The sequence below is a fragment of the Podarcis raffonei genome, chromosome 17 (assembly GCF_027172205.1).
Source record: "Podarcis raffonei isolate rPodRaf1 chromosome 17, rPodRaf1.pri, whole genome shotgun sequence".
Taxonomy (NCBI): domain Eukaryota; kingdom Metazoa; phylum Chordata; class Lepidosauria; order Squamata; family Lacertidae; genus Podarcis; species Podarcis raffonei.
This window is the reverse complement of record NC_070618.1, coordinates 29,309,315-29,331,368: the sequence shown is the minus strand read 5'-3', so window position 1 is coordinate 29,331,368 and position 22,054 is coordinate 29,309,315. Positions and strand designations below refer to the sequence as shown.

General features: G+C 45.0%; 1 protein-coding gene across 4 annotated transcripts in view; it reads left to right on the top strand.

Moving 5' to 3' along the window:
* GLIS3 (GLIS family zinc finger 3) overlaps nucleotides 1-22,054 on the top strand; it is a 180,395-nt gene that overhangs the window by 142,911 nt on the left and 15,430 nt on the right. For 3 of the 4 annotated variants that reach the window (XM_053370470.1, XM_053370468.1, XM_053370467.1), the window contains 2 exons: nucleotides 2,143-2,311; nucleotides 12,209-12,393. In XM_053370470.1, the coding sequence (XP_053226445.1) occupies nucleotides 2,143-2,311; nucleotides 12,209-12,393 (354 nt within the window). The remainder of the gene's footprint in view (nucleotides 1-2,142; nucleotides 2,312-12,208; nucleotides 12,394-22,054) is intronic. The other variant, XM_053370469.1, reaches the window with a different exon arrangement.

Genomic DNA, 22,054 nt, shown 5'->3' with positions numbered 1-22,054 from the left:
AAGGGGGCAGCCAGTTTCTCTCACTCATTTTAATGCTGCTGGTTTGTTCCTAAATATTGTTCTCTATGATCCTTTTTCTGAAGGCGTGACTACAGATATCCAGTTTTACTATACATATTGTAGCAGTTGTTAATTAGATTTTGCACCAGATAAACATGCCTTGCTCTTTTAACAATGCCAATAAACAGAGTGTTAGTGATAAAGGCTATGTACAGCTTATTATCCCACAAATACTTTCTAATATCAATTCCCAGTAATTATCCTAACACAATCTAGCCTGTGTCCCACAGATGACAGCAGCAGCAATTATCTCAAATGCTGATATATCTACTTTTAATCCTTTTTAGTGTATTATATCACCTGCGTAAGATTTTATAAAAGCTATCTTTAAGGATTACTGAAAATAAGTACTTGAGAATCCCTGGACCCCTGTATAAGTCCAGTCCGCTTCTGACAAAGGTGGTTTTAAATTCCTCTCTCACTTTAATCCACAAGACTTCAGTCTGCTCCTCCAAAAGGACTTTATAGCGGGGAGGGGGGACCTTCAACCCGGAGGCTTGGTGGGGCCCTCCCAGTCTCTCTGTCTGATCCTCTGGATTCTCCCTGGGCCATTGCTTTTCCCTGGCTAGATGTGTCCTTTAATTGTGTTAATACTGCTTACTTGCCAAGATAGAGAGAATATTATTATTGTTGCTGTTGTTGCTGTTGCTGCTCTTCTCATTGCTGCGTAATTATTTACATTTGTACAGTGGTACCTCAGGTTACATACGCTTCAGGTTACATACGCTTCAGGTTACAGACTCCGCTAACCCAGAAATAGTGCTTCAGGTTAAGAACTTTGCTTCAGGATGAGAACAGAAATCGTGCTCTGGTGGCGCGGCAGCAGCAGGAGGCCCCATTAGCTAAAGTGGTGCATCAGGTTAAGAACAGTTTCAGGTTAAGTACGGACCTCCAGAACGAAATAAGTACTTAATCCGAGGTACCACTGTATCCCAGTTTTTCTTCAAGGAGCTCAAGGTGGCTTACATAGTTCTCCTCCCCAGTTTTAGTGGGATGCGGGTGGTGCTGGGGTCTAAACCACCGAGCCTCTTGGGCTTGCCGATCAGAAGGTTGGCAGTTCGAATCCCCATGACGGGGTGAACTACCATTGTTCTGTCCCATCTCCTGCCAACCAAGCAGTTCAAAAGCACACCCGTTGCGGCGGGAAGGTAAACGGCGTTTCCGTGTGCTCTGGTTTGTGTCACGGTGTTCTGTTGCTCCAGAAGTGGTTTAGTCCTGCTGGCCACATGACCCTGAAAGCTGTCTGTGGACAAACACTGGCTCCCTTGGCCTGAAAGTAGAGATGAGCAGCCACACCCCATAGTCAAGTTTGACTGGACTTAACCGTCCAAAGGTCCTTTACCTTGTTACCTTTTACCTCCCCATTTTATCCCCACAACAACTCTGTTGTTGGGCTGAGAGTAATTGGGTGGCCCAAGGTCAGCCAGCAAGCTTCATGGCTGAGTGAGGATTTGAACCCTGGTCTCCCAGATCATAGCCTGATGCTCTAACCCCCAAGCCACACTGGCTCTTCCCAGGGTGGGGGGAGGCAGTGTAGAATTAAGACTGTGTGGCTGAGGTTTGCCTTGCTGTACAAAGGGGTAAACATCATCTTAAAGGTATAGGGACCCCTGACCATTAGGTCCAGTCGTGACCGACTCTGGGGTTGTGGCGCTCATCTCGCTTTATTGGCCGAGGGGGCCGGCATACAGCTTCCAGGTCATGTGACCAGCAGGACTAAGCCGCTTCTGGTGAAACAGAGCAGTGCACGGAAACTCCATTTACCTTCCCGCCGGAGCGGTACCTATTAATCTACTTGCACTTTGATGTGCTTTCGAACTGCTAGGAGGGCAGGAGCTGGGACCGAGCAACGGGAGCTCACCCCGTCGCGGGGATTTGAACCACCGACCTTCTGATCGGCAAGTCCTAGGCTCTGTGGTTTAACCCACAGCACCACCCATGTCCCATCATCTTACTCATGTTTAAAACTCCTGGTGTAGTGAAAGCAAAGCCTCCTATTTGCAGCCGAAGACTGAATTAAGATGCTTACTTGAGGAATCTGAAGATGTGTCCTAATAGTGAATGTTTTTGCCCTTCTTGCAGCGGCCCTGTTCTCCAACACCCACGCCAGTCAAAATGGAGCTGCTACGGGCTCCCTGCCCCCATCACACTCGGTGAGCCACGCTTCTTCAGGGCACAATGTGCATGGCACCCCCCACAACCCACCAACCCAGGTGCCCCCTCTCACAACAGGGGACTCAGAAACAGAGAGGTAAGGCCAGGAATGGGGGGGTATTTTTTCTATCCTGTCTCACTTAATCAGACCAAAGGGATACTGGCTCAGGATTTCCAAACAATGAAAAATCTGAGCCATAGTGTCTGAAACCACTGAAATTCCTTACATTTCTAAAGAAGTGCATTGCATGCAAGTAAAAGACATCTAATGTGTTCTGTACAGCTCTGATATTCACAAATAAGAGACCACTCTTTAAAATAAGGACATTCCTTAAACTACGGTAAAGGTAAAGGTACCCCTGCCCGTACGGGCCAGTCTTGACAGACTCTAGGGTTGTGCGCCCATCTCACTCAAAAGGCCGGGGGCCAGCATTGTCCGAAGACACTTCCGGGTCACGTGGCCAGCGTGACAAGCTGCATCTGGCGAGCCAGCGCAGCACTCGGAAACGCCGTTTACCTTCCCGCCAGTAAGCGGTCCCTATTTATCTACTTGCACCCGGGGGTGCTTTCGAACTGCTAGGTTGGCAGGCGCTGGGACCGAGCAACGGGAGTGCACCCTGCCGCGGGGATTCGAACCGCCGACCTTTCGATCAGCAAGCCCTAGGCGCTGAGGCTTTTACCCACAGCGCCACCCGCGTCCCTGCTATTCCTTAAACTAATTGACATATAATCATTCTTGGTCACATTTACTACCAATCTGCTATATGGCTGATTTGTGATGACTCCAATTGTCCCATAGCGTATTTATACTCAAATTTGCTTAAACGATGATCACCATCCACCATCCACCACACCATCAAATTCAGAACCTACCAAACCCCTGAGATTAATAATGTCTTGGGCAGGGCCAGCCCTACCATTAGAAGGAGTGCGTCTACTGCTTCAGGTAAGAGATGCTGGTGGGGGTGGCATTAATGGCAGCCTCCCACCTTTCCTCCTGAACCCACCTGGACTGCCACCCTCTGATGGAGGACAGAGCTGGGAGCCCTGTGATTTATTTTCATTTTTTACATGATCCAAGGATGGAGCATATCAGATATAATATCAAGCAATACAACAACCCCATCAAAAACAATAAAACTCTCTCTCTCTCTCTCTCTCTCTATATATATATATATGTATATATGGTTTAACTACTTTTCCTTACTGCAGAAGAAATACATCATAGACCCATATCACCAACACCTGCCTAAAAAGGCAGGTTTTCAGCTGATGCCAAAATCAACCAATGACAATGTCAGACAGATTTTAAAATAGAAGACATTCCTATTCCAAAGCCTGCTGGCTCATTCACTCCCCAAACCTTCAATCACAATATACTGAGGCCCTAAATAGGTAAAGGTAAAGGGACCCCTGACCATTAGGTCCGGTTGTGGCTGACTCTGGGGTTGCGGCGCTCATCTCACTTCATTGGCCGAGGGAGCCGGTGTACAGCTTCTGGGTCATGTGGCCAGCAGGACTAAGCTGCTTCTGGCGAACCAGAGCAGCACACAGAAACGCCGTTTACCTTCCCGCCGGAGCGGTACCTATTTATCTACTTGCACTTTGATGTGCTTTTGAACTGCTAGGTTGGCAGGAGCAGGGACCGAGCAACTGGAGCTCACCCCATCGCAGGGATTCGAACCGCCGACCTTCTGATCGGCAAGCCCTAGGCTCTGTGGTTTAGACCACAGCGCCACCCACGTCCCCTGAGGCCCTAAATAGCATGGAATAAATCCTTGTCCTTTTCCCCCACACTAGTTCTGAGTTTAGCACACTTGAATGGATTTCGATGGGTTTAAATCTGCCTTGTGGCTGAACAGTGTGTCATGCATAGAATGGCATTGTAAAAGTTTTTGCTTTGTCATCATTAAGCCACACTTGTAATACACAGCTGGTTTTATCATATACGTATGCAATCTGCTAATAAATGTTACATAGCTATGCATTCAAAAGGCAGCTGTAAGTGATTACTCTAGGCTGTGAGCAGCTATTTGTTGCTGATTAGATTGTGATCTCACATCTTTACTTATGTCTGGAATGTTAGACATCACAGCAAGGTAGAACTGCATTTTCCTAGATTCAGTTTTCATCTGCAAGACATATAATTAAAGGCAACAATTTTGGAAAGAAATACGTTGCAACCATTTCTTTCCTCCAGGTAGATTAAATGAGAAATTTCCTGTATCACATAATGAAAAATTAACTGCTTTTTCTAAACTGGAATGTTTGATATATGCCTCTTAAATCAACCGCTTTTCCTTTATAACCATAGACAACTGGAACATATTTTGCCGTACTGAATGTTTCTTTTTTCAGACCAGCAGAATTATTATTAATCTATTTATATTTAAGAGTTTAGTGTAAGTTTATATTCCAGAGAAATTGAAATATTAGAAATTATTCTCTGGTGCCAAATTTGCATAACAAAAAGAACCTTCCTAATATAGTTCTCATTTTATTAAATGGTGTTAGTTATCTCCCAAATATTTTTATACTTCGTTTGAGAGAGACCATCATAACTAGAAGTTTATTGTGGGCAAATCAACTACTTTTTAGTATCCTGAGAATCTCACCTTAAATTTAAATACTTAAATTTAAGTAGAGTGGTACCTCGGTTTAAGAACAGCCCTGTTTATGAACTATTCAGTTTACGAACTGAAGTAGTGTCCCGGTTTGCGAACTTTACCTTGGTCTAAGAACGGAAGCCAAATGGTGGAAGGGCGCCAGTGGTGGGAGGCCTCAGTAGGGAAAGCGCGCCTCAGTTTAAGAATGTTTTTGGTTGAAGAACGGACTTCCAGAATGGATTAAGTTCGTAAACCGAGGTACCACTGTATGCGATGTACCTCAAGCAACATTTCCTGATAAGGTGTGCAATACCTTATGTCCTGCTCCATCCTATCTTGGAAAGCTTATCCAGATGATCAGGGCAGCATGTGTCCCTACCCCATTTTACCTTTCGTGGAATAATCCCGCAAAGCGCGTTCTCCATAATAGAGAGCATGTGTTGCGGTGGGGGCCAAAAAGGCCACCCCACTGTTGTTGGGCAAATTGGCCACATTCTGTGATTGGGCAAGGAGTGTTGCTGGGGAGAATGTTATGTTGCTAAAGTGTGGGAGGGGTTAGAGGTCTTAAATACAGGGCTCGCAGCCTGGGGCCTTCTCTTGGGCTGTGTGCACTGGATCACCCGCCCACCCTCCCTGAAAAGGGGGGGGGGTTCGTTGTCCTCTGACCTTGCTATGCCTGTCATGGGGTCGTCTGCCTTGGGGCAGGGGCCTGGTAGGAATTTTGTCCATTTGGCTGATTGGCTGTTTCCATTTGGTTTTTGCCTACTGCGTAGCAAATCGTCACAACTTGTAAGGTTGGCGGTTAGGCACTGGTTAAAATTGGTTGGTGGAGGGGTAAGTGCCTACCCCTCCAATGGTGGTGCGGAAAGGGAATTCCGTTAAAGGAATCCAGGGGCTTGCCATTCTTTTCATCCTTGTCCCTGGCATCGGACTTGGGCCGTGCAAGCCACCAGGAGCATGAGGGTGAGAAGTGAGGGACTGAGGCCCAGCTTCATTTTCTCCCCAAAAATTGTTTCCCGCACTGGCTTCCGCTGGAATCCGGAAGTCAGTGCTGTCCCCCTGACTGGCTTCTGCTGGAATCCGGAAGTCAGTTCTGTCCCTGGGGCAAGGACAGATAGTTGTAACCAATGCCTAAGCAACCACTCACGTGTGTGTATTTAAATAACGTTGTGGCCAAATTCATGCCAAAAACCTTAAACAAAAATTGATGTGTGAAGTGTGAGTTATTGGGGTGGCCTGGGGGACCTCAACGCGCAAGTCCCAGTTCAGTGGACCCACACACAACGGAGGGTAGTGGCTTTGCTTTGTTGGTGGCGTTGCAGTTCTGCTGCTGCTCTCTTTCTTAAAAAAAGTTTCATATGCCTATGTTTGCATTAGGATACCTGCAGAAGTTGTTTGCACAGCAGCTAAAATAGGCTCGTCTCAAAGCAAAGTCTGGATAGCAGGTTCAACTAAAATCCATGAAATATACTCAGAGTCGCAAAGTGATTTCATGCTCTTTATTCAGCTCATAGTGGTGAGGAGGAATGAATGAATGTCCCCTCAAAGTACCTGCATTATATACATAATTTACACAATGGGCTGCACATGATTGGCTAATTCCGGAATTCTACTGTAAGCCAATCAAGTTGTGGATTCACTTCTATCTGGAGCATGATTGGGTAGTTCCTGCCAACCAATCATACTGCTGCATTGTTCTAGGACCAATCAGACTGCTGCATTCTGAATCCTATTGTTCTAGGACCAATCAGACTGCTGCATTCTGAATCCTATTGTTCTAGGACCAATCAGACTGCTGCCTTTTGGATCCTATTGTTCTAGGACCAATCAGACTGCTGCCTTTTGGATCCTATTCAACTCAGTACATAACAATCCAGTTAAAGGGAGACATTTTTTTAAGCTGTAACACTTGACTCTGGTTTAGTGCAGGGGATGCCAATGCAGTTCCCTCCAGTTATCTGACGACAGCTCATAAAGAAATCAGCCCTGGAAGGATTGGTCTGGAACAACTATTGACCAATAAGCCCTTTGCGGGAGGCGGGGTGGAGATGGTGGACAGGGTTGGGCAGGGTAGCTGTCAGCATTCTTGGATCTTATGAAGTATGTAGATCTATTCCAATCTAGGTTCAGGCCTGGCCATTGGACTGAGTTGCTCTTGATCACCCTGATGGTTGACCTTGACAGAGAGATGGATAAGGCAAGAGTGACCTTGCTTCTTGATCTCTCTGCAACTTTAGAGATAGTTTTGACCATGGTATCCGAGAGGACTGTGTTGCCATGATTCCAGTCCTACCTCTGCGACCAAGATCAAAGAGTGCATTGGAAGAGTCCTTTTTGGCCCCTGGCAGTTATGCAATTTTTATTCCCAATACTATTTGATATCTATATGAAGTTGCTGGGATCAGTCATTAGGAGTTTGGGGACAAGATATCATCAGTATGCTGATGACAGTCATTTCCATTTTTCTGTAACATCTCCATCAGAAAAGGCCATGCAGGCCTTGGACATAGTGGTGGGATGGATGAGAGAAAATAAGCTGAGCTGAAATCTGGCAAGATATTTAGCTGCACTCCTACAGAGCCAGTGTGGTGTAGTGGTTAAGAGCGGTAGTCTCGTAATCTGGGGAACAGGGTTCGCGTCTCCGCTCCTCCACATGCAGCTGCTGGGTGACCTTGGGCCAGTCACACTTCTTTGAAGTCTCTCAGCCCCACTCACCTCACAGAGTGTTTGTTGTGGGGGAGGAAGGGAAAGGAGATTGTTGGCCGCTTTGAGACTCCTGAAGGGGAGTGAAAGGTGGGATATCAAATGCAAACTCTTCTCTTCTTCTTCTTCTACATCCATCCATAGCAATGGTTTCAATTATTTAATGTTTACAAAGGAAAATGAAGGGAAAAAATAGTAGACAATGAACTGAGAAGTAGATGAGGGATTATTGGAATATGGAGCTGATGCAAAATCAAGACAAATATATAAGAAAAAGACTCTGAGGAAACAGGAGAAAATTATCCGGGTGAAGGTACAACAGGAGGAATATGTCTAAACATAAGTATGGAGTATTATTTATAGCTCCTTTTTATTTTGATGACATCAATCCTAGAAGAGGAGCACTAATTAGTGCCCATTCTCAGGTTGTGTAGTTGGATGGCAGAAGCCTTTCAGAGTGTTTCAGAGTACAAATCACAGGAAAATTAAATGACTTGTTATAGGAAAATCTACACTCAACATCTTATTGCAATGTGGTTTTAGGGTCAGCAGAGCAATTTCCTCTCACATCTGGGAGGCAGTGAAGGGATGGTGTCTCTTTTTTCTATTTATTGAGGAATTGTCTCTCAGCTAAAATGGCAGACACTGAGGAAACGGGGATCAATAAATCAAAGCTTGGGCCTGGGTGAAACCAAGCTATCATAACGAAATGTTTTCCTAAACCCATTTTTTAATGTCACAATTCTCTAAAGAGAGTGAGAAATACCAGCAGTTTTATGTTCCAGTATTCATTTTATGGTATGTATTACTGCTTGTTCTAATATAGGTTCAACTGTCAAGAAAACGAGGCTCTTTGCTCTTGCTTCTTCCCTCGGAGATTTTGTGTTTACAAAAGCGAAACTGCACAAATCCCTGATCCTAATATTTCCGCATATAGCTCATCTGTAAGCAAGTTAGTATCAAATTTGCTTTCCTTGCCTTTGACTCTGAACTGAGCTTGAGGACCAAACTACATGTTACTCAGGAGATTCCATGACTAGATCTCCTAAACGTCGCTCCTGTTAGTCTCAGAGACGTTACTGTTTGGAATGAAAAGTAGCCATGGGAGACAGCCAGTTTGATCAGGCTGGAAGGACTGAAGAGGAAGTAGTTTTATTCATTTGTAATTTGTACTTGATTTATTTCACACAGTTCTGTTCTGCAGTTTCACTGAATAGATGCTGATGGCAGCTTGCAGTATAATTAGCCCTCAGGTCTAAAAAGGCGAGTCAGCCCTGAGTTAAAGGGATTGTTGTTATTATTTATCTATTAATGGCACCTCAAGGCGACATACAGGATACCTGGGGATGCTACCACACCAATACCAAGCAGTTTTCCTGGTAAAAAGGTGCCTGTCTCTGGATGTTGAGTGCCCTGACAGGGTGAAGAATAGTTTTAATTTTATTATCACAGGGCAGCAGCCAGAAGAGGACATCTTTTATCTGAAAAGGGTAGAGGAAAGGGTTAAGCACAACTCACCACCATCCCGTCACTGTTTTTCAGAGAGAGAGAGAGAGAGAGAACAGAAATATTATGATCTCCTAACTGGCTCTCAAAGGCATTACCTTCCATGAAGACAAGAATCTAAAGGGAGAGATGCTTTTTATCTATGGGAACATCGCTATGATTGCCCAACTAGGATGCTCAGAGAAGACAAAATCCTTCTCCAGTAGCACAAGGAAAGAAAACCGAGTGGGTGGTGATCAACCTTCGAAACACCAAGTATAGTTCTTGTAGCTCCAGTACACTCTCCAGAAATGTCTGAGCAGGCAGTTAAGGCTTCCAGGAAGAGAAGCGCAATCTGAAGAGCAGAAGCTGAGGCAGAGACAGGAGTCTCGGCAGACTTTCTATCATAGCAATAAGTAAGCAAATCTTCCTGTGAGGCACAGAAGGATACTCTTCCCAGGGGCCTATAAACCAGCCTCTTCTTGCCTACAAGTACAATGAGGGACGGTCACATTTTCTTGTGCTTGTAAAATAAAGAGTTGCTTCTATAGGACTTCAGCAGAGCACTCTTTTGAAATGGTTTTCTTCAGGCAAGTAAAGTGCTGGGAAGAATGATATAAAGCTCAAGTGCGTAGGCAGTTAAAGAAAACCAACTATTCTGTGCATTGTTTTGGATCTCTGGTAGTAACATTTATGTGCCAGAGTGTGCCATCATTGCAATAGGGAGATAATCTGACATTTCCTCGCCACTCAGAGACAAGGAGCCCATCTGGCTGAAGAAGCCTGCTTCCATTGTGTGAAAAATCAGGGCTGGGAAACCTTTGATGTTTTTGGACTCCAGTTCCAATTCTCGCCAACCATTGGCCTTATTGGCCTGGGCTAATGGGAGTTGGAGTTCAACTGCATCTCAAGGGCCATGGCTTCCCCAATTTGGGTGGTGGGTTAGATGCAAATCTGAAACACACACACAAGCTTCTGGGAGCTCCAATGAACCACACACTTCTGCTTTTGAGATTAAAAGCCCCTCGACTACCTCATTGTCACAGAAGCAGCTACTTATTCCAAATAAAGCTTGAGATTTTTTCCTTCAAAATTCACCTCCAGACTATTTCACATACCTCAAAAGTTATCCAAGCAGATGCTGACATGAGAATGATTTGCTTTGTGATGTCTCACACTACTTCAAAACTTAACATGAGACTCAAAGCTCACATTCCCAGTTGGACAATCATAGCGGAGGGAAGGGGGAGGGCGAAAGTGCTGCAGTGAGAAGATGGGTGGTACAGAACAGGCTGGCTACTTAGGCATCACCAGAAAAGAGGACAAAGATGGAAACAGATTTGCACATGCTAATTTATATGTATAGATGCACATTTAGAAATAGTTACTTCCGTTTAAATAGAAATACAGTGGTACCTCGGGTTACATACGCTTCAGGTTACATACACTTCAGGTTACAGACTCCGCTAACCCAGAAATAGAGCTTCAGGTTAAGAACTTTGCTTCAGGATGAGAATGGAAATCGTGCTCCGGAGGCACGGCAGCAGCAGGAGGCCCCATTAACTAAAGTGGTGCTTCAGGTTAAGAACAGTTTCAGGTTAAGTACAGACCTCCAGAACGAATTAAGTGCTTAACCCGAGGTACCACATCTCACATAGTGGGGAGGACAGCACACCTGCTCAGTCTGTTCTCCATGGGCAACTTGAAGGCTCCTGCTTTCCCTAATTATGTTTTTTTCTCCTCATTCTGGACTTGGAGCAAACAGCCCTTCAGATAGGGACTCCATCAAACAGAGGAGTGTCCTATATGCACTATAGGTCCCTAGTGTACAAGGGTGTCCCTCATTTCATATGTGAAATGTTGGACATGCTCAATGATTCTGCCTCACAGCACAATCCTAAGCCTACTTACTCAGAAGTAGGTTGAATTCAATGGGACTTACGCCCAGCTAAGTGGGTTTAGGGATAGGAACCTTAGGCATTATTTGGGGGGGCTTTAATGAGGTTCCTTATTACAGCTGCCCACAGCTGGTTGCATTGTTAACTGCAGAGTGAGGCTCTGGACAGGGGAGAAGAGGGCAATCGCTTTGTCTGAGCTCATCTTCCTCAGCCTTTGAAGACAGAATTCTCTCTGTGTCTGTCTCATAACCCAGCTTGCGATTGTCTGCTTGGACTGCATGGCATGGCCACAATTTCTGGTGGTGGTTTCCTGGTGGTTACAAGCTGGTATTGATTGTTGCATACACAAAATTTAATTTGCCGTTCCCCCAGTAACACGCTGTGATTTATTTGGGGACAAATCTGGATTGAAACACGGCCAAGTTTTTCTTTTGTGAGATGGCAGGCTGTATAAGTAGGTGCTATAGTCACCAACTTGAGTAAGCCAGGAATTCATGAAACGATTCATAAATCATTATAAAGACCACTAAAGTCTACTAAAAGGGAGACCTGTCTGGCTATACAAAACATTGTATTATCATTTGCAAGCTTTTCTTAGATGTTAAATCCAATCTGAAATCTTTAAAACTGTGCTTTCATGTAAGGGGTTCTAAAGGATTTGTCTCCCTTCTTCTCTGCTGTTGGCTGACAGTTAAAGCCATTTTTCATTGATTAGATTTCACAGGTGAATTTTGTATCAGCCCCTCCCCTGCACACACACCAGAGGATAACATCAAATCATTCTTTACACAAGAAAGGCATCCATCTGTGCATTGTTCCAGCTCCCTAGAAGCTAATCAATAATATTTCCCTGTAAATGCAAAAATTGTAAAAATGAATCCCAGAGTATTTTGGTCTGAACGACCGGTAAGCCTACACTGTAATACTTCGAACTTCTGCATTCGGCAGTTTATGAATGGAGTCTGCAGTTCCAAAATGTTTGCGTAATCCTGCAGTGAAAACTGTGCAGCGAAGATGCCATGGCAGAGAGTTCCTCATCCTGAGAGCATCAGATGGGCCTTGGAGGAGAAGGTGACTTTACTGAGATACTCTTACACCTTATCACTGCAGCAGCTGATGCCATATAACTTCCTAGTGGGTGGCACATTCTACGGTCTACATTATAGGTTTTGTTTCACTGTGCATACAAATAATAGTTTTGCTGTCTATGGCACGGAACAAAATGTATCTAGAACTAAATTAATTTAACATTCCCTTTTGACCATCTATATTCCTGTGTCCCCCTTCCCCTTAATTCTTCAGATTTTCAGCTTCTGCTTCTTTTTCTCCGCATCATATAAGCCCCAGGAGAATTTCTGCTCCTCCTCCTTTGATACAGAAAAGGACACCGCAGCCTTCCAGCATCCACCAACTTGGAGGAACCCATTTGAAGGCGTATGAGCCGTCAGCAAACCTGTCGTTTCAGCCAAACGGCATCCAAATCCAAGGTAAGGCAGCAAACTGCTTCCATATTCCTCTGTATTCATGCTTAGGAGACAAACTGCCATGTTCCAAAGTGCTTAAGGTACTTGCCTCCATATCCTCATCCATGAAGCTGAGGAGTGTAGGCTGGGCTTTTGAAGGAGCTGTCGTGTCCCTTTGAGTATGTACTCCAAGTTTTTGAATATTTAGCAAAGCTGTTCTCCAGAAAGGAACAAAATTGCTATGGGCAAAGCATAAAGCATCCTCAGAGTCTCCCCTTTCATTTTTTTTTATTTATAATTTTTTAATTGATTTTCACAAAATTATAAACAAATCAAACAAATAAACAAACAAATATGGATCATAACCTTATTAAAATTACACTTATTAATGTTGTTAAATGGCTTACTCGCTTCCCCTTGGTTGAATTTCCATGCACTTCCTTTTAACGGTTTTCCAAATCAAAGTTCTTATGAAATTTAACCAAAACATTAACATCCTTATATCTTTTAATTTTAAAATTAAACATATTGATTCATCACTTATATAAAATCCTAAGCCAATTAAATATCTGCAAGCTATTTCCAATTAATTTAATATTACATATTTAACTAAATAATCATTAAATTTTGTCCATTCTTCCTGATACTCCTCCTCCTTCTGGTTGCGGACTCTTCCAGTTAGGTCGGCTAGCTCCGAAAACTCCATCATCTTCCCCTTTCATTTTTAAAAAGCATGTTCCTGGTCCTCGTGGCATTGGAAAAAGGATCTGGTCAATGTTTGACAAAACATCTTAAGCCAGAAAGGGATTCGGTGAGGATTTTGGAGATCAGAGGGCAAGGCCACATCCCACTGCATTGGATACTTTACTCCCCCCACCCTGACTCAGAGGTGGGGCAAGAAGATAAACCTGTCTCACCTCCCTGCTTCTCAGGCCATCCTCAGTTCCCTCCCCTGCTCTTTTTTCTCCTTTTGCCATTGCATTAGCAATGACCTTGCTAGCTGGTCCTCTCCCCCTGCTCCCTGCCTCAGAGCGAGGTACAGTAGTGCCTTGGTTGTCAAACACCTTGGTACTCAGACGTTTTGGCTCCCAAACACCGCAAACCCAGAAGTGAATGTTCTGGTTTGTGACCGTTTTTTGGAAGCCAAACATCTGACCCGGCTTCCGATTGAGTGCAGGAAGCTCCTACAGCCAATCGGAAGCCGTGCCTTGGTTTTTGAACTGTTCCAGGAGTCGAACAGACTCCCAGAACAGATTAAGTTCGACAACCAAGGTACCACTATATTCTGGGCAAGGTGGCTGGGAGAGTACCTTGTAACTTGAAACAGAAGGCAACTTTTTAGGAGGATTTCTAGTTACCCCAAATGCCTCTCTCTGAGGAAGGTCCCTCCCTTGGCCCTTGGAGGAGGGGAGCCCCACAGGAGCCTCTCGCAGGCAGCAGCAAGAGCTGCAGGGCTGGTTCAGTAGCCAGGCCAGGGACCAAACGGAGCTAGAGGAGGACGGTGAGTTCAGTCACATGGGATGCTGCACTGTGGCGCCCAACAGAAGGCGAAAGGCTGGAGGTGTTGGATTTTGGTGTTGTACAAGATGCTGCTGACAGCTGAGGCGCCAAGGTCTGCCGCTGCAAGTGCGCAGGGGGGAACCAACTCACATCTTCCCCAATCCTGCTGCCTAAGCCAATTGTCTCCTCCTGCCCTGACTAACAGAGACAAAAGAAAGTATCTCAGATAAACAAGCTTAACTGGCACAATTTATATACAGTGGTACCTTGAGTTACATACGCTTCGGGTTACAGACTCCACTAACCCAGAAATATTACCTTGGGTTAAGAACTTTGCTTCAGGATGAGAACAGAAATCGTGCTCCGGCGGCGCAGTGGCAGCTGGAGGCCCCATTAGCTAAAGTGGTGCTTCAGGTTAAGAGCAGTTTCAGGTTAAGAATGGACCTCCGGAACGAATTACTTAACCTGAGGTACAACTGTATGATACAAAATTGTGCTATCTTAGTGCAGAAGTTTGAGATAGATTTTTAGCTGCACAGCATGCCTTGTCTCGGACACGGGTGGCGCTGTGGGTTAAACCACAGAGCCTAGGACTTGCTGATCAGAAGGTCGGCGGTTCGAATCCCCACAACGGGGTGAGTTCCCGTTGCTTGGTCTCTGCTCCTGCCAACCTAGCAGTTTGAAAGCACGTCAAAGTGCAAGTACATAAATAGATACCACTCTGGTGGGAAGGTAAACGGCGTTTCCGTGCACTGCTCTGGTTCGCCAGAAGCAGCTTAGTCATGCTGGCCACATGACCCGGAAGCTGTACGCCGGCTCCCTCGGCCAATAAAGCGAGATGAGCGCCACAACCCCAGAGTCGGCCACGACTGGACCTAATGGTCAGGGGTCTCTTTACCTTTACCTTTACTTCGGGTTATATATGCTTCAGGTTACAGATGCTTCAGGTTACAGACTCCGCTAACCCAGAAATAGTACCTCAGGTTAAGAACTTTGCTTCAGGATGAGAACAGAAATTGTGCTCCGGCGGCGGCAGCAGGAGGCTCCATTAGCTAAAGTGGTGCTTCAGGTTAAGAACAGTTTCAGGTTAAGAACGGACCTCCGGAACGAATTAAGTACTTAACCCGAGGTACCACTGTATAATACAAAATAGTGCTATCTTGCTGCAGAAGTTTGAGATATATTTTTAGCTGCACAGCATGCCTTGTCTCAGCCTGCATCAGCTCCAAGGCATGCGCTCCATTTTTTAAGCTAAGTGCTCCTGCAGGACGGAGGAGACATGGCACTTTTACCATAAAGGTGTAATAAAATGGAGGCTGGGAGATATTAATTCAGCACAATGTAGATGCAGGGGTCCTTCCAGGCTGGCAAGTCCCAGCACTGCCCAATCGTGGCTTCTCCACTTTCAGCTCCATTCAGAACTGCCACTGGGTTTCCACACTTAGGCAGGTGACAAAGTGCTATTTCTGTGTGTGTGCAAATCTTGTTATCTTCCATCCACACTGGGGGTGTGACATAAATATGGGGGTGGGCAGTTCACTTAAGCACACAAGGTTTTAATTAATTTCCCCCAATAATTTCTGAAATCAGTTCTTAAATCTGCACTATAACGCAGGAAATATGGCACCTTAGTTATTGACTGCTGATTCTCCTGTCGGTAGGGATAAATATGTGGTGATTAGGAAAACTAAGGTATAAATCTTGGTTACCAAAACTCCCTTTTGAGATAAGGAGTTCAGTGATAAAGCCTCACAAGCTCAGAAGACATTCATCACACCAGAGACAAAGATTTTGAGGGGTTGAGGATCATCTTGAGTGAGGAACAGTCACTGGGCCCACACACTTCAAAATAACCCTTCAATTAGGGCAAACCTCCTTCTTTTAACTATTACTAAGACTGGAAATATCAACAACCTCAGATATGCAGATGACACAACCTTGACGGCAGAAAGTGAGGAGGAATTAAAGAACCTTTTAATGACGGTGAAAGAAGAGAGTGCAAAACATGGTCTGAAGTTCAACATCAAAAAAACAAAGATCATGGCCACTGGGCCCATCACCTCCTGGCAAACAGAAGGGGAAGAAATGGAGGCAGTGAGAGATTTTACTTTCTTGGGCTCCATGATCACTGCAGATGGTGACAGCAGTCACGAAATTAAAAGACGCCTGCTTCTTGGGGGAAAAGCAATGACAAACCTAGGCAGCATCTTAAAAAGCAGAGACATCACCTTGCCAACAAAGGTCCGTATAGTTAAAGCTATGGTTTTCCCAGTAGTGATGTATGGAAGTGAGAGCTGGACCATAAAGAAGGCTGATTGCCGAAGAATGGATGCTTTTGAATTATGGCGCTGAAGGAGACTCTTGAGAGTCCCATGGACTGCAAGAAGATCAAACCTATCCATTCTTAAGGAAATCAGCCCTGAGTGCTCACTGGAAGGACAGATCCTGAAGCTGAGGCTCCAAGACTTTGGCCACCTCATGAGAAGAGAAGACTCCCTGGAAAAGCCCCTGATGTTGGGAAAGATGGAGGGCACAAGGAGAAGGGGACGACAGAAGATGAGATAGTTGGACAGTGTTCTCAAAGCTACCAGCATGAGTTTGACCAAACTGCGGGAGGCAGTGGAAGACAGGAGTGCCTGGCGTGCTCTGGTCCTTGGGGTCACGAAGAGTCGGACATGACTAAACGACGAAACAAAGACTGGAAATAGCACAAAGAGTGGCCAGGCTGCTGGGGGCCAAAAAAGAATTGGTTAACAGGCTAGAAAACAAATCAAAAAGCTAAAATTAATTACTTGACTTTGAAAGAATACAACTGATAAGATGGCTCTGAACCTGCTTTAAATCTTCATTCTATACTGCCTGTAAATCATAGAATCATAGATTTGGAAGGGACCCCAAGGGCCATCTAGTCCACCCCCTGCAAAGCAGGAATTGCACACGTGGGAGTCCTTGCACAGGGTGTCCATTGTCAGGGCTCCTTAGGTGAATCCCACCTTTGGTTACTAGTCTCTTCCCATTCCTTGGTCTGTTCCATTATGGAGTAAGTTCCTTTATTTTAATTGGTTTTTGTTTTTTTTACATGAGATGCTATCATCCATGTGCTTCTCTTACCACTTATAGCAAGAGTTGCAAGCATCAGGCTGCAAACCTTTGCCCTGCCCTGACATTTTTGCTGTATAAATCACTCCCCTCCACTCAGCCTCTCTTTTTGGCACTTCAGTGAAGAGGAAACAATGAGCCCGAGTTTTTAGTTAAGCGTCTCAGTAACCTGCAAAGAATAAAAATCTGCTGTCCTGGGTCATGCTACTGCAACTCAGTAGAAGAATCCCATGGAGCTACTTCATCAGCCTGGTCTGTTTGGTGTATATATATCAGGTAGTGGGGAAAGCTTTGTTAGCCTTTGTCTCTTGCAATTCTTCTCCTGCCTTCACATGATTTAAAGGGCTGCAGCTATTGCCATTGAACTCTCAGCTCAATCTGCTACCAAACAATACTGACATTTTTCTGTCTCAATATGTAGTCTTAAACTTGTCAGCTTAGTTTAAATTGGCTGTACCAATAAGAAAAAGGGTTTAGCGGCCAAGAAGACTTTTGAACAAATTGTAAATGGTTTCCTAAGCTGGAAATAAAAAAACCCTGAGGATTTTAAAAGCTTAATGGAATCACTGGATGTTAGAACTTAAAAGAAGCGATGCTTCAGTCAAATACAGGCTAATATAACCTTTCTTACCAGTTACAGTGGGCTCCACTTTATAATGTACTTATTCAATGCTTGACAGCTGCTTACACAGAAAGGAAAGAATGACCAACCCTACAAGCAATCCCTCTGATTTTCTTTTCTTTTCAAAAGTGTGTAGAGTTTGGGTCCAGGGCTTCTCTGCTGGCACAACATCAGAGTCTAGCGTGGGGCATTGCTTTTGCAGCCATGATCATCACTGCCAGATGCAATGTCTTTGCAGGGTGCAAAAACTGTTCTACTGCAAAGGACGAGACACTTGAAGCAAGACAAGCTCTAGGTTTTTGCTCAGGACATGTGCTTCCGTCTATGACTGAAAATAAAATTTTCTCTTTGGAGCCCTTCCGTAGTGCAAATGCCTGGGGGAGATTCAGCTCAAATGAAAGAGGGAATGTTCCCCTCCATGAACCTTTCTCTTTTCTTCTGAAAAATAGGCTTCTGTCGATCTGGTAGCACTGGCCCAGAAATTAGCAAAAGATGCAAGCGCACAGAGAGTATCGCTTTAGGACTGTATTCTAGGTACCCAGGAAGGGCCTTGAGGCCATCCCAGAGAAGGAAGGAATACAGCAGGGAGCGAGAGTTGGGGGACAAACAGACAAAGGAGGCTGTGCAGCAATGCTTCTGTGTGTTGGGGGGAAGATGGGCACTGGAGAGTTAGAAGCTGAAAAGTCAGAGATGGGAATGATGGTATAACTTTCTGTCCTCATGTTCTATCCAAAAACACAAAGGGGAGCAGTAAATGGATGGCCATCCTGACTCGGCCCCAGACACACTGACCAGATGTCTGGAAGCTGTGGCTGGATGGTTACGTGGGAGCCGGTTGAAGTTAAATCCTTCGAAGACAGAGGTCCTTTGGCTGGGTCGGGACGATATGGGATTGGGGGGGCAACCCCCATCTCTTGCGGGGGCGCAATTAGTGCCAGCACCATCCGTTAAGAGTTTGGGTGTAATCTTCGACACCCTTTCCATGGAGGCGCAGATTACAGCTATAACAAATGCGGCGTTTTTTCATCTCCACCAAGCTAAGCAGTTGGCTCCTTACCTCTCTCGCCCTGACCTAGCCACTGTGATCCACATGATGGTCACCTCCAGACTGGATTATTGTAACTCGCTCTACGTGGTGCTGCCCTTGAGACTGACCCAGAAACTCCAGCGGGTGCAGAATGCCGCGGCGAGACTCCTTATGGGGTCCTCGCTGCGGAATCACATTCACCCAGTGCTATACCAGCTGCACTGGCTCCCGGTGGAGTACAGGATCAGGTTTAAGGTGCTGGTTTTAACCTTTAAAGCCCTATATGGCCTAGGACCCTCGTACCTATGGGACCGCCTCTCCTGGTATGTCCTACAGAGGACCTTACGGTCTTCAAACAAAAACATCTTGAAGGTCCCAGGCCACAGAGAGGTTAGGCTGGCCTCAACCAGAGCCAGGGCTTTTTTCGGCTGTGGCTCCAATCTGATGGAACGCTCTGTCACAAGAGACTAGGGCCCTGCGGGACTTGACATCTTTCCGCAGGACCTGCAAGACAGAGCTGTTCCACCATTCCTTTGGCAATCCTCACAGAACTCTAGCCCAATGGTTGCCATTAACCTGATTTGAACTGATTTTATAATAAAATGATTTTAGAATGCTGTATCATTTTACTGTTGTTAGCCGTTCTGATCCCGGCTTCGGCTGGGGAGGGCGGGATATAAATAAAAAATTATTATTATTATTATTATTATTATTATTATTATTGATCCTTGGTTCAAGGGTAGATTAAAAAAGGAGTCAGTCAGAAACAGCAAATTTCCTCAGCCATGATAAGGCTCTACAGGGCAAGGCTCACTGGGGGAGGGGGCTCAGGGATGACACCCATAATCCATGGCTCCAGGAGTCAGTCAGACCAAGTTTATCCCAGCATCACCTCTCCCAGGAATTATACTTCCAGTTACAGATAGGTAGCCGTGTTGGTCTGCCATAGTCAAAACAAAAAAAATTTTTCCTTCCAGTAGCACCTTAAAGACCAACTAAGTTAGTTCTTGGTATGAGCTTTCGTGTGCATGCACACTTCTTCAGATGTATCTGAAGAAGTGTGCATGCACACGAAAGCTCATACCAAGAACTAACTTAGTTGGTCTTTAAGGTGCTACTGGAAGGAAAAAAAAATTTTTGTTTTGAGGAATTATACTGTTCATGGGATCTGGTGGACTCTTGGAGGGCAGCCAGGCAGAGTTTATATCCCAGCAAGGTGGCTCTGCTGAAATCGAACCAAGTTCAGGTGTCAAAGACTTTTATATCATAAGAAAACAAAATAATACACAAGTCTGGGATGGACAATTTCCAGATGAACAAAGATAAGGATGTGCACAGTTCATCATCATGCAGGATAAGGGCATCCATATGTATTGGATGCAATGCAAGTGCCATCATAACTCTTTTACACCAAGAACCAGCAATACAGTGGTACCTCGGGTAAGTACTTAATTCGTTCCGGAGGTCCGTTCTTAACCTGAAACTGTTCTTAACCTGAAGCACCACTTTAGCTAATGGGGCCTCCCGCTGCCGCCGCGCCGCCGCTGCACAATTTCTGTTCTCATCCTGAAGCAAAGTTCTTAACCCGAGGTACTATTTCTGGGTTAGCGGAGTCTGTAACCTGAAGCGTATGTAACCTGAAGCGTATGTAACCCGAGGTACCACTGTACAATGTGGTCAGTAATGAGAATAAAGGCAGACTCTTCTCAGTCACTGCAATGCAAATGCCCCTTCTGCATCTACAATGGAGCAGTTCAGGTGACGATGCAGCTCTAGTAATGAGGTAATTTCCACAATTCCAAAAGGCAGGAGAAGAGAGTAATATTTGTAAAGGTTGAGGAAGCTCATTTGTTCTGCTTGCCTTCTGCTCAGCAGTAGCAAAGGCCCAATATTTCCCAGCTACCATAAACTCCATCTCTCACCTTTGGCCCTGTTCACCTGGTGTGGCGTGATTATTTGCATTAGGATTCTCTCCTTCTTCATGGGCAGTATTTGCCCACAAAATTCCTTTTAGAAGTGTGAGTATGTCAGGGAAAAGAGATGATGTGCAAAATCAATCATTCTTCTGCTTTTTATTCAAACACTTGTGATTGAAAGCAGCTTTGCCCTATGCATAAATTCTACAGAGAATCACATACTTGCAGAGCAATGTATATAGACTCATTCCACCCAAGATTTAAGTAAACAAAAAGTCGATATCTCTAAAATAAATTTTAATATACCCTGATCATGCACCCAGATCAATGGGTGCATCAGTTTCCATTGTGTTTGGCTGACCACCGGAGCTATGCTTAATCAAAGAAACCCTGATGCCTTGCTTCTGTTTATCTACTATTTATAATACAGTGGTACCTCAGGTTAAGTACTTAATTCGTTCCAGAGGTCCGTACTTAACCTGAAACTGTTCTTAACCTGAAGCACCACTTTAGCTAATGGGGCCTCCTGCTACAGCCACACCGCCGGAGCCCGATTTCTGTTCTCATCCTGAAGCAAAGTTCTTAACCTGAAGCACTATTTCTGGGTTAGCAGAGTCCGTAACCTGAAGCATATGTAACCTGAAGTGTATGTAACCTGAAGTGTATGTAACCTGAGGTACCACTGTACTTATGTGCCACTTTTTGACACAGCATTGTCAAAGAGGTTGACACAGCACAAAGATGGCTTGCAAAAATAGACTCCCTCACCTTTCACCTGATATCTGCTCAGGTCTTAATGGGCTTAGCAATGGGGCAGAGAGCAGCCGCTCCTTGAAAGCACCGGTCCCCCTCACTGTGTCATTTATTTAAATATATATTTAAATAAATGACACACACACACGTATGCTTACAGTACTGCTGGGCATACTGAAAGTACAGTGGTGGTGAGACCACAGCCATCCACCATCATGATTTACTCAGAGCCTCAAATTTGCAAATGTCATGGGCTTGTGTCCTGAGTCTTGTAGGAGCCTAGGAACACCCTGACACACAACAGCTAGCTCAAATCTTGATATTTAAATAGGGCTAGGAGATGTTTCAAAGCAATGACAAACCTACATAGCATCTTAAAAAGCAGAGACATCACCTTGCCAACAAAGGTCCGTATAGTTAAAGCTATGGTTTTCCCAGTAGTGATGTGTGGAAGTGAGAGCTGGACCATAAAGAAGGCAGATCGCCAAAGAATGGATGCTTTTGCATTATGGTGCTGGAGGAGACTCTTGAGAATCCCATGGACTACAAGAAGATCAAACCTATCAATTCTTAAGGAAATCAGCCCTGAGTGCTCACTGGAAGGACAGATCCTGAAGCTGAGGCTCCAGGACTTTGGCCACCTCATGAGAAGAGAAGACTCCCTGGAAAAGACCCTGATATTGGGAAAGATGGAGGGCACAAGGAGAAGGGGACGACAGAGGACGAGATGGTTGGACAGTGTTCTTGAAGCTACCAGCATGAGTTTGA